The 15,295-nt window shown below is 37.7% G+C and overlaps 2 protein-coding genes across 2 annotated transcripts in view; both read right to left on the bottom strand.

The window, feature by feature from the left end:
- Positions 1 to 15,295, bottom strand: part of DIAPH3 (diaphanous related formin 3) — a 584,600-nt gene that overhangs the window by 96,096 nt on the left and 473,209 nt on the right. The gene's annotated exons all lie outside the window — the stretch shown is intronic.
- Positions 12,228 to 13,930, bottom strand: LOC119507142 (RNA-binding protein with multiple splicing 2-like). The gene has a single exon (XM_037800251.1). The coding sequence runs from the start codon at positions 13,896 to 13,898 to the stop codon at positions 13,320 to 13,322; it is 579 nt and encodes a 192-aa protein (XP_037656179.1). The 5' UTR covers positions 13,899 to 13,930; the 3' UTR covers positions 12,228 to 13,319.

The raw sequence follows: 15,295 nt of genomic DNA, 5'->3' as shown, positions 1-15,295 counted from the left end.
CCAGAGAGTGCTGATTTGCCGAAGCAGTACACAAATTGCTTAAGAATTGTCTGATTCCTTTAGCTCTCTTCTTCCCTCCTCATGCTATGGGAAAGGCTGTCTCTTTGAGGAGGCCCCAGCTGAGATAGATTTCACCTACTATAAAATATTAACTAAGAAGTATATATGTACAAGAGACTGTATTCCTCAACATTATATGATTAAAACCTATAATTCCACTAATCCATGAAGGTATCTTTGAGGGTCACCACTTCCAAAACCTCCTTCATATAGCAGCTTGCTATAGGCTTTAAAAACCAAGTCTATCTGCATCTGTTCCAAAAACAGATAGGGACTGAATACAAATATATCTTGTCAAATTTTAGATAGTTTGATCACTGTATGTGTACCTATATGCCTCTGCATACTAAGCTATTTTCCCTAACACACTGTCCATCCAGTCCACAAAAACTTTACTGTTTACAATCAATGGTTTTCCCACTTTTGGAATTGTTGTTTTTGTTCTCCCTCTCTCGTTCTTTCTCTTTTTAGCAGCAGTAAAGCAATGAAATTTCATGTATTAAGAACACATCGGTGTTGAAGTTTAAACACTCTCCTCTTGGCTTCCATCTCTCTCGTCCATGCTGTAAAGAACTATTCCTTGTGGTTAGGTCCAAAGCATCCAGATTTACAACCGCTGGGAGAGAGGTTAGTATAGGGACTTGAAGTTTTGAATCTGCATCTTATTAAGAAGGTGATCCTCTAGAATAACACGCTTTTAAAATAAACTAGCTACATTTCATCTACTGAATTGCAATTTGAAGCTTGAACGTATTTAGCATCCTAATACTGAACTGTTGGAGGCTGAAAGGGTATTGTGGGAACCACATCTGACACAAGAGTCAGAGATTTGTTAATCCAAATGCAGCAATGTGAGCTGGTCACTTAACTACTCTGAGTAACCATTTTCCTCATTTGTTAATTGGGCATACTAATATCAATATATGCTCTTCTGCATATTGATGATGATAACACCAGTACCAGTACTGTCAGAAATGCAAGATCATCTATGGGCTTTAATGTGTATTAAAGTATTTTGGGGGGCCAGGGATTCAGTGAAAAGTTTTTAAATACAGAACTTATTTGGAATGCACAGAAATTGGTGAAGTATATTAATTTTATGGACTTCAAAGAAGAAGAAATTGAGGAATAAAGAGCTTAAACATCAAATGAATGTCACAGCTGGGATTCAAACCCAGGTCTGTTTATCCCAACTTGCCTCCTATTACCACCGTGCTATACCAACTCCCATAAAGCACTACAAAAACGCAATGGAGGGCACAGGAAGATAATCAAGGGTATATTTACTTCCTATAATGAAACTTTAGCAGACTTGGTCCATTCACATTCTTGATACCATTTCAGAATATTCTTCCCTTATTAATGGAAAACAAATTTCTGTCAAAGAACATTCAAGGAAAATTTTAAGATTAGCATTTTAAGAGATACCTATTTTGGAGTTGGAAAGACCTGTGTTCCAAACTGCCTCTACCATACTCCAGCTATGAAACCATATACAAGTGACAGCACCTCTCTTTCCTTACCTTGGAAATGGGAATAGTCTGACAGTGTGACTTGCTTCATAGGACTGCTTTAAGAGTTAAGTAAGAGTGTACACAGTGCCTGTCACATAGAGAGCACTCAGTAAATGGTGTTTGTTGATATTAATTACAGTGATGACACTGATATTTAATTAACCTGTCTGCTGGGATTTCCTAGATGCTAAGCATAACACCACGTGGTGAGCCTTCTGCAGCCTGTAAAATTAGCGAACAATGGACATTCAACCAATGAATAAACATGTCATGGAAGAAATAAAAGCAAGTTTAATTTTAGGTTAGGTATTTTGAGAAACTGTCATCACGACGTACGTAAAGGATTAAGAAATTTATAATTTTGCAAGCTAGAATTAGGTAATTTATCCACCTTTCCTTTATAAGTTAGAATCATTTGATCCATATTAATTAGAAAAACAACATGTTTAGTTTTCCCCTCACATTTTTCACATATAATAATGGATGGGTAACAGGTAGTTAGGGTACAGAACAAAAGCAAGAAAGAGTAGTCCCAAAGTATGAATGGCACTTTCTCAAAAGGAGATGGTGAACAGAGGAGTAGCTCAATGAATCTACTCCCAAGGCTGAGAAAGAAGAGATAGTGGAGATGATTAGTGAATCAGACAGGGAGGATAAGTAGTGACCTGGAACTGTGGAAAGCAAGATGATTAGTTATTTCCTGTCCCCCAGTCTAGCCATTACTAGGCCATTTTTAAAGTTTAACCCGCTGTCAACCCTGACAATACAAACATGATCAACTTAAAAGAAACTTTAAGATTAATCAAGCGCTATTTCAAAGAAAGAGAATGAGTGCAAGGGGTGGGGTAGTTAGGTAAGAAGAAAGACGCAGGAAAGCTTTGTTTCTTGAATTTCCTCTCTGCAGGGATATTTTGGGGGTGTCCGCATGGGAGACAAACATACAAAAGAGAAAATGTGGGTAAATACATTATTTATAAAGAGGAAAGAAAAAACTATATTCTGACAGCATTTACGCTATTGTACTACTTACTTGAGTTTCTCACATTCTACGTAATGAAAATGTTACAGATTCAAGTACATCAAAGAGAAGAATACTAATGGAAGGCAAAGCTGGTAAGTACTGCAAGCAATAAGAGACAGGGTTACAAAATGCTACTTTTTAAGGGAGATATTCTACTCCATAAATTTAAAAAAGTCATATAATTGTAAATAGATAAAAATGATTATATAGAATGATAATAAGGATGTCTTGCAAAAATAAAATTTATGGTCAAATTCAGGTATAGCTAATGTATTCATAGTAAAAATTTATAAGATAACTATTAAGTCACCAAATTTGGCCTGTTTATTTGAGTATTATTCAACATAATTTCTAAACAGAAAAAAAGAAGTGTGGAAATTACTTGTATCCAATCATATTCATAGATTATCTGATTTTTTTACCATGGGTATTGCCTCAAATTAACAGAAGAATTTTTTTTTTTGCTTCCTCTGTGTGATGTCAACATATAATGGTACTAAATCAAAATTAAGCAAAGTAAATAAAACATTCTCAAATATTTAAGCTATGTTCTCTTTTGAAAGTTTGTGCTTTAAAATTAGGACTTAAGAATTTTAAAAATTAAGAATTTAAAATATGTTTTGTATGCAGATTTGGTAGTGTTAACTTTGTTACAAGAAAACTGGAAAGTATTATCCTTTAATACTTCTGAAAAAGGACAAAAAATACCCTGTCTCTTATTGCTTGCAGTACTTACCAGCTTTGCCTTCCATTAGTACTCTTCTCTTTGAAATATACTTGAATCTGTAACATTTTCATTAAATATGTAATAATAATGAAAATAATAGATGAATACTTTACAGCACTAAGAATTAGCAAAAAAGTGTTATGTGCAACATGAAGTTGAGTGAAAGTCAAATTTCAAAGGGCACATACTGTGATGTTCCATTTATATCAAGTTCAAAAGCAGGAAAAAGTAACTGACGTTCGTAGAAGCCACAAGCATGTTTATCCTTGGGAGTTGAGGAAGGTGGGAGACAGGAGATGGTGACCAAAAGAGAGAAAATGGGGCTTCAGAGGGTACTGGGTGATATTCTGTTTCTTGATATGGGTGCTATTTACATGGTTTATTCATTTTGAGAAAATACATTGGGCTATACTCTAATGATTTGTGTGTTTTTCTGTGTGTATGTAGTTTTTCAGTAAAAGTTTAAAAAATGAAAAAAAGTATGCAAGTATTAAAACTAAGAACAAAAAAAGCTACATGAAAATTTTTTAAATTCACAATTTTCAATGAAAAATGGAAAGGATCACAATGCCCTATAAACATATCTACAAAACATTGAAATGGAAGATGCTAATTGCTGACACATACCCTGCAGATGTTCAGTAAAATACATGTTTCCTAAAAATAAGAGGCTTTACTGAGTGCCACAACTACTTGGACAATGACAAGCGAAAAAGACCCAGGACAATGGAAAGAAAATATTTGAAGAAACTTGAATCTCAGCCTGAGACTATAAAAACTCACTCTCACCATGCACCCCATCTCAATGCCTCCCCATACTATTTTCAGCAATCGCCAGATGACTAGTACTAAGAGGACCAGCATGCAATCTAAGCACAGATGCTGCCAAAAAGGAGGAAAAAATAATAAGATAAAAGGAATATAATAAAAAGAACAAATCAAGACATATCTATGCTACAATGTAGGTCATGTTTTAATTCTTTTCTTTTATATTTTATGTTTACATTTAAACAGCTTTGACAATTTGTCCTTCATAAATTATAGCAAAACTCAACAGGGATAAAGAAATGTCAGCTTTTTGGGGTGGGCAGTCTCAAAAACAGCATTCAAATTTTCAATCTTAAATGAAATGTTGGAATGTGAAATAAAGAAAAAAAATTCCTAGAAGAGGAAAGAGATTGTACACAGAATTGAAATGTGTGGATCACACTGGGAACTACAAATGGTTCAATTATAACCAAGCGGTGGAATTCGGCAATGGAGTGTGAAGAGATGAGCCTGGAGAAATACATGCATTATCATGCATGGAATTTACATTTTAAACTACTGGAATTTACAAAGCATGAAAATATTTGTATTTTTGGATTATCCCTGTAGTAGTGGTAGTGTAAGGAATGAATTGGATGGGAGGAAAACCGGAAGAAAGGAGAATGACCAGGATGTTACTGAAATAAAACCTTCTAGAAATGACAATGGGCAGAAATAAAGCAGTGGCACGCAAGGAGAGGGAAGACCAGATTTGAGCAATATTAAGGATATGGAATAAATTGTACATGGTGGGCTGTGTGTGGCAATTGTGATGTCTGGGCAAGGGTGTAGGTTTCCTTTGTGAGGGAGGAAATACAGGAGGTTGGGTTGGTGTTAGGGAGTGGAATAAGAGGAACCAGACCCAATACATTGGGAGTGCCTGAAGAATGACCACCGAAGTGGATAATACTCATACTGTCCATCTGTATCACCCTTTATAGCTCTATATAACAGCAAAAATTTGGGTCACAAAAAGTGTGAGGTTTCCTTTTCTGAATATTTTAAAATCAAAATAGTCACCTATCTTTTTGTAATGGCTATTCACAAATCTACTGAAGGGTCTCTTCTAGCCCTTTGATTATGTGACAACAGCCTTTTTCAGAGTCATATGGGGATGCTTCCAGGGAATTAATGGGATATTTGTAAAGCATTTTCATTTCCTTTAAAATTTTTATTTACAATCCATTTACATACATTTAAATGCAGCTAGAAAAGCATATTTAAATTCAATTTCCTTTGAAATTACCAAGGGACTACAACAGAGAAAATAAAAAAGCACTTTCATAGAGGAAAAAAGTCTACATACCACAGGCATCGCTGTCACTTCTTAGTCTCAAAACACACACAGGCACACACACACACAAACACACACACACTCACTCAAGCAAAATGGTGGTAAACCATGCTATTCTTACACTAAGTTTATGTTATGATCATTCTTTATTTTCTCTGGTAAATTTCTATACTGCTAGAAAACAGTATGTATGGGTGGTAGTTACATGATGTGTTCATTATGAGAAAAATAGATTGAGCTACAGTCTTATGATTTTTCTGCATGAATATATATAAATAGTTCAGGAAATTTTTTTTTTTTAAAATTATAGGACCAACCAAAAATAAAACCCCAACTTTTAAAGATGACTATGAATAAGTGTACCAGATGAAGATGTAATATCCCATAACTGGACTGATGATAGCAGTCAACACCCAAAAGTATGTGATCCTAGGATAGATGAAATTATGGGTAGGAACAACAACAACCAAGTTCACTTAATACCTATGTAACAGACAAGTTAGGATTTAAGGACTCATTATGATTACTGAATCATTATATAAATGGTCCTCTTTACTTTCTGGTATATTAGAGTAGACAGAGGGAAGTACCTGAAACCTGGACAGTAATCCAGCTGCCTTGATCTCTGATAATGATTGTATAGCCTTTATCTTGTGCCCTTGTGATTGTAAAAACCTTGTGACTAACCTTCACTTATATCCATTTTATCCAGTTTTTCAACGTTAGTTTTATGATCACTAAAGACAGCACCTAATGTTTATTAACGAAGGGTCATGGGTCAGCCCAGAAGTAACCCACCCCAAAGCCAAAGTTATCTTGATAACTGAAGCTGGATCTAACCAAAATGGGCCCACCTGACATGCACTGTAGCTTAGACTTTAACCTACAAGTCACCTATACCTCATTGTAATACTAAAAATCATGCCCATCATCATATTAAGGCCGCTGTTTTCTTTCATACATTCTGTGACTAAGCATGTAATCAATCTGCGCAAGCTCAATAATTAGATCACTTCTAAATATATCATCTGGGGCCACTGTACTCATTATCCTAAAACCTGCCCATCTTCTGATGCTTTAAAACTATCAGAATTACTACAGTTTGGGGAGACAGATTTTGGAACGATGGGCCATCTGTTCTCCTGTATTGTGCCTAGCAATAAAACTCTTTCTCTCTTTGAAACCCCAGTGTCCCAGGGATTGGTCATTTAAGTGTATCCGGCAAAGGAATCCACCGCCTTGGTCCAGTAACAATTTGGTGACCACGAAGGGATGATGCCCAAGACTCTGGAGCCCCAGAAGGATGGGGAAGCATAGTAGCTGAGCCTTTTGCAGCTGCTGGACTGTATTTAGCCCAAAGGCTCAGCAACCAGGTTTTTCTCTGTCCTGCAGGCACTCCAGACCTTGGTGCCTTGAAAAGCTTCAAAGAGAGAAACAGTTTTAAGTCTGGACATCTGATTGGGTGAGTGAGTCATCAAGGTAAAAATGGATTGGAGAGTTAGTACAGTGGTTCGAGTCCCATAGACCTAGGTTGAAGGCCTGGTTCTCGCTTCCAGAACACTCCCCTTGCTCTGACCTCTACACCTTTCTGTTTTCTGGGTACCATTCTATACAGGGTTTGAGCACCCTGCCTCAAATTTGTCTTTTGGGTATACTCTTGGAAAAAATAACTGTTAGGCATTAGGGAATCAAAGTGAAGAGGGTCTCTGCCCTCCAGGAGCTCCACTCTAGGAGGGACAACTACATCAACAAGTAACCAAGGGATAACAGAGGACCGAGGTACTACTGCAGCACAAGGAGTACTACTGGTCAGGAGTGGGGCAGAGTGAGCAGGGAAGGTGATATCCAAAAGAGAGCCTTGAAATCAAGAGTGTGGCTGGACTGGAAAGAGAAACCCAATCAGAGAGACTGAGCAAAAATGTGGAGGGACAATAGCTTTTTCTTTAGGAATGGCCAGAGTGGAGTTTACAGACAACTTGTAAAACTCGGAGCCTTTTTGTTCCCGGAAGGTTTCTTTCTGTAGGTGCTTTCCTAAGAACTGGAAACTTCAGCTTGCCAGAAAGGCAGAATTTTAGAACTTCAGTTATTTCTTTGTCTTTCATTTTTCCTCCAGGTTTAACACACAGCCTGGGGTTTATCAGTGTATTTAACAAAAACAAAGCAAAAAAGTGAAAGAGAAGGCAAAATAGAAGGGAGACAGGACCCGAAACATATGGTAGGAGCCAATACTACTTCAAGTGTAAATACTGAATTATTTAATCAATGGGTTAAATATCTTTAAAAAAAAAAAAAAGAATGCTAAAGTTTTAACAATTTCTTCTAGCATATATGGAAAGCGACACTTCCAATAGTGGCAAAGCAAAATATCTTGGAAGATATTATAAACAACTGTGTCAAAAGCATTGAGTTCCCAATACTCATGATTTTAGGGTGATCCAGGCAAACTGTTACTAATAAATCGATCAAAACTGAATGCATACAATCAATATATACTTTAGGACTTTCTAAAAATTGTTTTTCAGACAAAGGCATTTTCTAATTAAATTTCAGCCAATTGTGTCTGCTCTGCTGGTTTTGGCAATGTTTTCACTAATGTTTCACTATTAAATATAAAGCTCTAAGTAAATAGTCTGGAAGGACAGAGGATTGATAGTGAATCTTTCCACTCACTAGTTCATGCAAAGACAAATTCTGCACTCACTGTGTTTTGTTTTTTTTAAAAAAAAAAACTACTTTTTACACCTTAAAAAATTATAATTCTATCAGTTTTCTACATTACTTTCATTTTAAATTTACTCTCAGTCAGTAACACATACTAGCTATTAAACCTCATGTTTTCATATCTTTTATATTCAAGCAGTTTTGAAAATATTTTCTTTTTGAGGGAACACAAATAAAACAAGGACCAAAAAAAAAAAAAAAAAGTTAGTTTTCAATATTCCTGGAATGGTCATCAAGATTTGAAGTTTGTTTTCACATTGGAACCTGATATTTCATAGATGAGAAATATTACCCCAGATCATTGTGTTCAAAATGCTCCTCTTGTGACTGGGGGTATCTCAGTTAGTTCCTTGGCACCTACCCTTAGAAGTTCTGATTCAGTAGGTCTGGAATGAAGTTCAGAAAACTAATTTTTTTTAAGAAGTTGCTCAGATGACTGAGATACAGAGACACACAATAAGATTACAAACCACTGATAAGTATGTCTCATTATGTATAATTTATAACTTAAATAATGCTAGTTTCTGGCTTGACTAACCATTTTCATGCCATGATTGACAAAGAGAATAATGAATGTGTTTTAAGGAGTAAAAACTTGAACTACAATCAGCCAAAATTATAAAATAATGCCAAGATGCAAAAAAATTGAATAAATGATGAAACATTCATTTTTGACTGTTTTCTTAGGAGCAATTCACTTACAGCAGGACATAATTAAAACTAATTCAGATAACATTGCTAAAGTGTAAAGAAGACATATTTGGCTGAAAATGATTGAGAACTACAACAGCATACCAAACTGCAAAAACACAAAAATGCTAAAAAAAAAACAAAACAAAAACATAACAGGTTGCCAAGGTGACCTTATTACCAATTTCCAATATGTGATAAAATTTGCCAGAATTATTCACAATCTGTTTTGGCTTTACTTGTCCTATCATTGGTTGTTTTTCAGGACTGTCAATAATGTACATACACTCAATTTTTGGCAGGGCTAAAGGACTGAATTTTCTAATAAATATCCACATGTGGTACACACTCGGCAGCTAGAGTTTTAAATTGGCTTGCTTCCACTTATATATTGCTAGAATGGTTTATCACTCTTCCTGGGAGGATCATCATGGGATACAGCTCCTTCAAACATCCTTTATTTAAAAGGAGGGACAAAGAGCAGATGGTTTGAGCGGGAGTTAAAATAGAATTTTAAAATTCCGGTCACATCCTCTCATTCTCCCTGTGGAATGGTTCACTTAAGCTATTAGGTCCCATCTTGGCCTTGGGGCCTGACTGAGAAGTAATCTCAGGCTGAAAGAGCAGACGATCTCACTTCATGACAACATCTCTTCTTGGGTTTCTTGAGTTGTATCCTACTCTGAACTTTCTCTTTCCTCAAGAAGGGAACTGTTATCTCACATTTGAATGGTATCTTTGATTGCATTCTTCTCCTTGCTTCAGGAAGTGATTGGCCTGCCATCCATACTGCACTGAGGAAGGAGAGGCATGGTTTGGCCCCTGGATTCCTTTACCTTGTGTGCAAGGGAACTCTTCCTTCCCAGGTATACTCAAACTCCAATCAAATGGCCTGATTCTAAAAGCCTACAGACTCTCCACTAGAAATTGTTTGGGAATGCTTCTTCTTGGCCCAAATGAGCTTCCCTAGCCATAACTAGGGCATGTTGTACCACTAAAGGCAAACAAACCACCCAACAAGACAAATGGCTGTGAGTTCTTAGACTGGGAAACTCTGAAACATAATCTGCAGTGGCTGTGATTCTGCCTCTGGAACAAAGTTGGTGGGGGCTGTAAGTATAGCACAAAGCGCTGGCTTTCCTAAAATGAGTTTTAATATTACATGCTTGAAGAAAACTCCTTGATAGCAGGGCACTGTTCATTCCACATTCAGGTTTTAGGCCTTTCATCTCACTGGCCATTAGGGAAAAGAATTTTGGCAAGAGTGAGGGTGGACCGTCTACTCTTATTTCTCCTGCGGGCTGCTGTGGTCTGATTGTGATGGAAATCTGCCTTGCTAGTTATCAACCTTAAGTTTCCACTGCTAAGTTTTGTATTAACACAAATTCTCTCTGCCAAGGAATATTGGAAGTGCAGTCTCATTGCAAGGATATTTTAGACTTCATTTGTTCACAGAACTCCATGTTAGACCTACTCATTTGAGGGGACTTGAAGCCATGACTGGTAGTAAATTTGAGAGCATGTCATCTCTGTTAACCGAGCAATTAAAGTATTTCTTACTGTTTAGAGCTTGTTTCTCACTTATCATCCCGAGAATAAAGTATTTTAGAAGTAAAGGCAAATGTTTTAAAGTTAAGAGTTTAATAAAATAATCTTTTATTATATTGCATAGGACTTATTTTGAAATTTCTGAAATACCTTGCATATAAAAATCACAGATAAAATGTTTATAATATTTTAAAAATTGCACTTGTTATATAGTTTATAAGTATTTTCTTGCCTTAATTAAAAAATTATGAAAAGAAAAAATAATAAGTCTTAGAAAATTTCACATCTTTTCTCCTTGGACATTATAGAATGGAAAGTGATTTTAATCAATGAGATGGGATTAATTTGTTTAGTGCTTGTAGCAGGCAAATGACATACTGGGATCACCATTATCAGAAAGTAATTTTTTTCAGGGCACTGAATGATACTCTGGTTGCTGTCTCCCCGGAAAGAGCAGGATGAGTGATAAAAACATTAAATATACATGGGGTTCTTTCAAGGAAAAAAAAATTCTTTTGGAGTTGAAAGGCCTTCTTTCCCTGCTCTCTAGTAAAGAGAGAAACCTGTAAATATTATTGGTTCATCACCATACCAATTTTGACTATCTGAATACGAACACACATAAAACTATAGTGAGGAATAGCTTACGGTATTAGTTCCTCTGAATTTTAAGAACATTTCAGCCAGGATGCACTATCAATTTATTCAATTGGGAGGCATATACATTAAATTAATATTTAAAAAAAACCCAGAAATTTATTAGCATGTTTACATAGTAGTTTGTTTTAAAAAACTCATGAACTTTACCATTTTTATAGTCAATACACTTTTAAAGGAAAGGTATAATATAATAATACAATAGTAACTCACATGTTTTCTCTTGCCATTATAATGATTTTTCTTCCCCCTATAGCAACTAGTTTTTACAATAAATTACCACTTGCCTTGCCTGATTGAAGAGCATGTTCTCAAATTAAACTACCATTAAGAACCATAAGATTGGTAGATATCACTTTGTCTTTTATTCTTCAAATGGGGTTTGTTCTCATTTATGTTGAGTTGATTTTCAATTTCAACTAATTTCTGGCAGTTAAATCATAATGCTCTAAAAATAAGGGATGATTAAAAAAAAAAGAGGGAGTTACCAGTAGAAACCTAATCTAATACCTATGTGAATTATTACAATTGGTTGGTGCCAATCAAATGGATATTTTTACCTTAGGCTGCCGTAAAGCAGTTTCAGATGGGAATAAAAAGAATAACCATTGATCTCTCTCCTATGGCCTCTGGGCATTCCAGTATCGAGTTCAGCCCTAGATAAACAGTTGTTATGATGGGCCTGGCACCTACCTCTGAGGGACTGTTGTCAAATTAATCTCCATGTCATCAGTACCTTCTCAACAGGTTTTCAACAGTCTTCTCTTCCCCTCTAAGTCCCAGATCAACAGTTGTCAGGGTCTGAGTCAAGCTGTGCTTCTGCCCACATAGTGGCACTGTCAGCACTGTCGGCTGCTCAAATGATTTTTTAAGCAGAGCAGCCGGTTGCCTTCAGCAGCAATGCTTTTGGGGGCACTCCGTGCTGTTCACCCAGAGTCTCTGGCTGCTCTACAACTGTGCTAGTTAAGGGATCGACAGAAGGAACAACAAATGGCTACAATTAGCATTCGCCCTGCTCCCTCAAAAGAATTTCATTGCTATGGCAACGGGAGTTGCCCAGACAACATAGGGCTTTGGCAGAGAACAGTGTACTGCATTATACCAAGTATGGAACAAAACAGCCGCAGATCACACTCTCACTTCATGGCACAAAGATCTCTGCCATCATATTTTTTTTTTTTTTTTTTTTTTTTCAGATGATTTTTTTTTTATTTTGCATTCATATTATCCAGTTTCACATTCTTACAGGACCAGCGATTACAACAGCCACCTAGTCTCCCCAGTCCGAGAACAGCAAGACAGCCACAGCTGCTGCTAAAGGTAAAGCACTGATATGCTCACAAAACAAAGTAACATTGCACAGTTTTTCCTTCATTTCATTTTTCTTAAACTAACACCTGACAAAAAGGCTTATTGCTGAAGAATAGAAACCCTTTTCTTCTTCATGCCTCAAACTAAACCTTAAACTTATCTGACAGAGCAAACAAGGTCTCTTTAATAATTAATTGCACACACACGAAAAATCCTTTATGATGCATAAATATTTTGTTACACGGGGTACAAAAATACTTTCACTTTTTGGTTGGTTTTGGAAGCTTGGAAAGAATGTGGACCAGTGGCTGGGGCGGGGGTGCTGTGGGGAGGTAAGCAAAGAGGGCAGAGAGAAGTAATCTCAGAATTGTTGGCCCATCTGAGGAGGAGGTGGAGGACCCTGGTTTGAAATGGAAAAGTTAACCTGCTGTATTTGGTGGGTTCTTGGTGCTGTCCAGCCTGCAAGCGTGTGTGGGGTGGGGGACCAGGCCGAGCTGAGAGGGTGTCGCGGAGGCTGGGGGTTGGGGTGAGGGGCCAGGAATGAGGAACCATTTGTGGCCAGGACCTGTTGCTATAGTGACACCAATGTGAGAACAAACTGTACACTCACATATATATGTTTGTGTCTTAATTCATGCCAGAAAACATGCGAAATTAAATGCCTAATTTCCTTGAGGTGGAGCTACAGAACTGAGTTTGGATGGGAGGTTGAGCCCCGAGGCCCCTGGATCCTCCCGGGAGGCCTCAGGGAAAGGCTGCGGGGCGGGTGGGGCTGAGGAAGAGGAGGGCAAGGGGACAGGAAGCAGTCCACTGAGTCAGGCTTAAAATTCACAGTCTTTGGAAGGAAGCAGCGGCTCTCCACAGGCCGCCTGGGGGCAGGGGGAGCTCCAGATGCCAGAACAGACTCCCGAGAGTCCCCCAACCCCCAGTGGGGCAGGGGCTTCAAGCTGCGGTGACGAGACTGAGGAACTAACAGTACTGACGATATTTCCATCCTTGCTGGGAGGAGTCCGAGGAAGGGTACCAGCGCACCTGAGCATGGAGGGCGGCAGCGGCGGCAGCTGGGTAGGTGAATGCAGCATGGGAGATGGCTGGGGTCAGCTCTGTGGTGTAGAGGGGGTAGGGGGCCCAGGTCTCTGGGGAGGCGGGAATCAGAGCAGCCCCCATCAGGTCATAGGGGTCCCGGGCAATGAAATGGGCTCCCAGCGCAGGGTGAATGCTGGTGGGATTTGGTGTTGCCATGAGCTTGCTCTTAGCCATCTTGGTGTTGGCTTTGGCAAACTCCAGCCTCAGCGTCTGCGGGTTCTCAGGATCGAAGCGAATACCGTTCAATGCATTCTTGGCCGCTTCTGCTCCTTCCCGGCTGTCAAAGATCACAAAACCAACAGGCTGTCTTGACGTGAGCTTAATCAGGGACCCTTCATACCCCTTGAATGGCCGGAAAAGCAGGTAGAGTTCTCTGGGTTTAATGTCCACGGGGAGGCCACTGACGAACAGCGTCCGGACCTCCTCCTCTAGGGCGCTGCCGGAGCCCGTCTCTGCCATCATATTTAAGCGTAATTAACAAGAACTGATTTCTTAATTCTGGGACCTAAAGTTCTGGCTGTTAATAGCTAGAAACAAAATATCACTATTGATCCATTCTTTTAAAATTCCAATAAAACAATTTAAACAAATTAGATTCCTCAACTTTTTTTTTTTCTATTTGTAAGTGCCTTTACTTTTATTGATGCAACAATGTAATTTATAAACCTTTTTTCCCTAATAAGTTGCTATAATATAAATGTATATAACCTGTGAAAAAATTAACTTGTGCTTCCTTACACCTAGATATTCAACCACATTCTAGATGCCTGCAATTTTATTAAGGAAGGAACAGCGCAATCCAAGCAACTTACAGCAAGAGCTACAATCTTGCAGGTGTTCCAAGTCATTTAAAATTAAACAGGAGAATAGCCACCACCCCATTTCTGAAGTAAACTTTTAAAGCAGGATACAGAATATTTCTTGAGATTGGTTCTGTAGTAGTACTACCAGTAAAATGGGAAAATTAATCTAAATGACATAAAAATAAGCTACTTCAGCTACTATTAAATGCTTCCGCAGTCAATCTCCATTATTGGATCAGTGCCTTTCGTAGTCATGCAAACCATCCGTGGATCTGATTCAGGAGCACTTCTTAATAAGTCAAGAAGGGGGATGTGTTCAGTTAACACAGGCGGATAAGGCTAGCTGGTATAATTTGGCAGATGATGGCCTCCTTCTTCTTGTCTACTAAAATTCTCAAAACCCAAATATTTTCAGAGAACATACAGTCTCTTTCCCTGCCAACATCCTCATCAGCATGGGACCAAACATCATCAGCATCAACAGTTAACATTTATTGAATGCATAGTGCTTTGCATGCCTAGTTTTATTTAGTTTTTGCAAATACTTTATGAGGTAAATAGTAATTTATACTGAGTTTGCAGATAAGGAAACCAAGATGTAAGGAGATTCAGTAACTGCCAGCTTATAAGTAGCAAGGTTGGAATTCAAAAGTAAGTCTACTCTATAGTATTTTATGTCAGCTACATTGTGAGGTTTAAATACAATAAATGATAATGTGGTAATTTTCAAGCTACAGAACCAGAGTAAGTAAAAATTCTATGATGGGAAGAGTCTAAGTAAAAAAAAAATTAATAATGAGTATGATAAATATAATGATGTTTAATTAGATCAAATTTCTTAAAAATTCTGGGGATGTAGGTGAGCAGGGGTGGGGGTGGGGGGTGGGTAGAGGAAAACAGAACTGAACTCTTCACTGTGAACATTAGCTAGTTCTGGTTTGGGGTATTCAGTGTTTAAAAAACATACCCATAAACAGTTTGGATAGAAACTGTTTCCCTTAGAAAATGCAGTAGATGTTTGTTTTCCTTTTATAAACAATTACTTGTAAAAGAAAA

Source organism: Choloepus didactylus, chromosome 12, assembly GCF_015220235.1.
Source record: "Choloepus didactylus isolate mChoDid1 chromosome 12, mChoDid1.pri, whole genome shotgun sequence".
In the NCBI taxonomy this organism is placed as follows: Eukaryota; Metazoa; Chordata; class Mammalia; order Pilosa; family Megalonychidae; genus Choloepus; species Choloepus didactylus.
The sequence above is the reverse complement of the archived record's forward strand: the minus strand, read 5'-3'. Positions and strand labels throughout refer to the sequence as shown.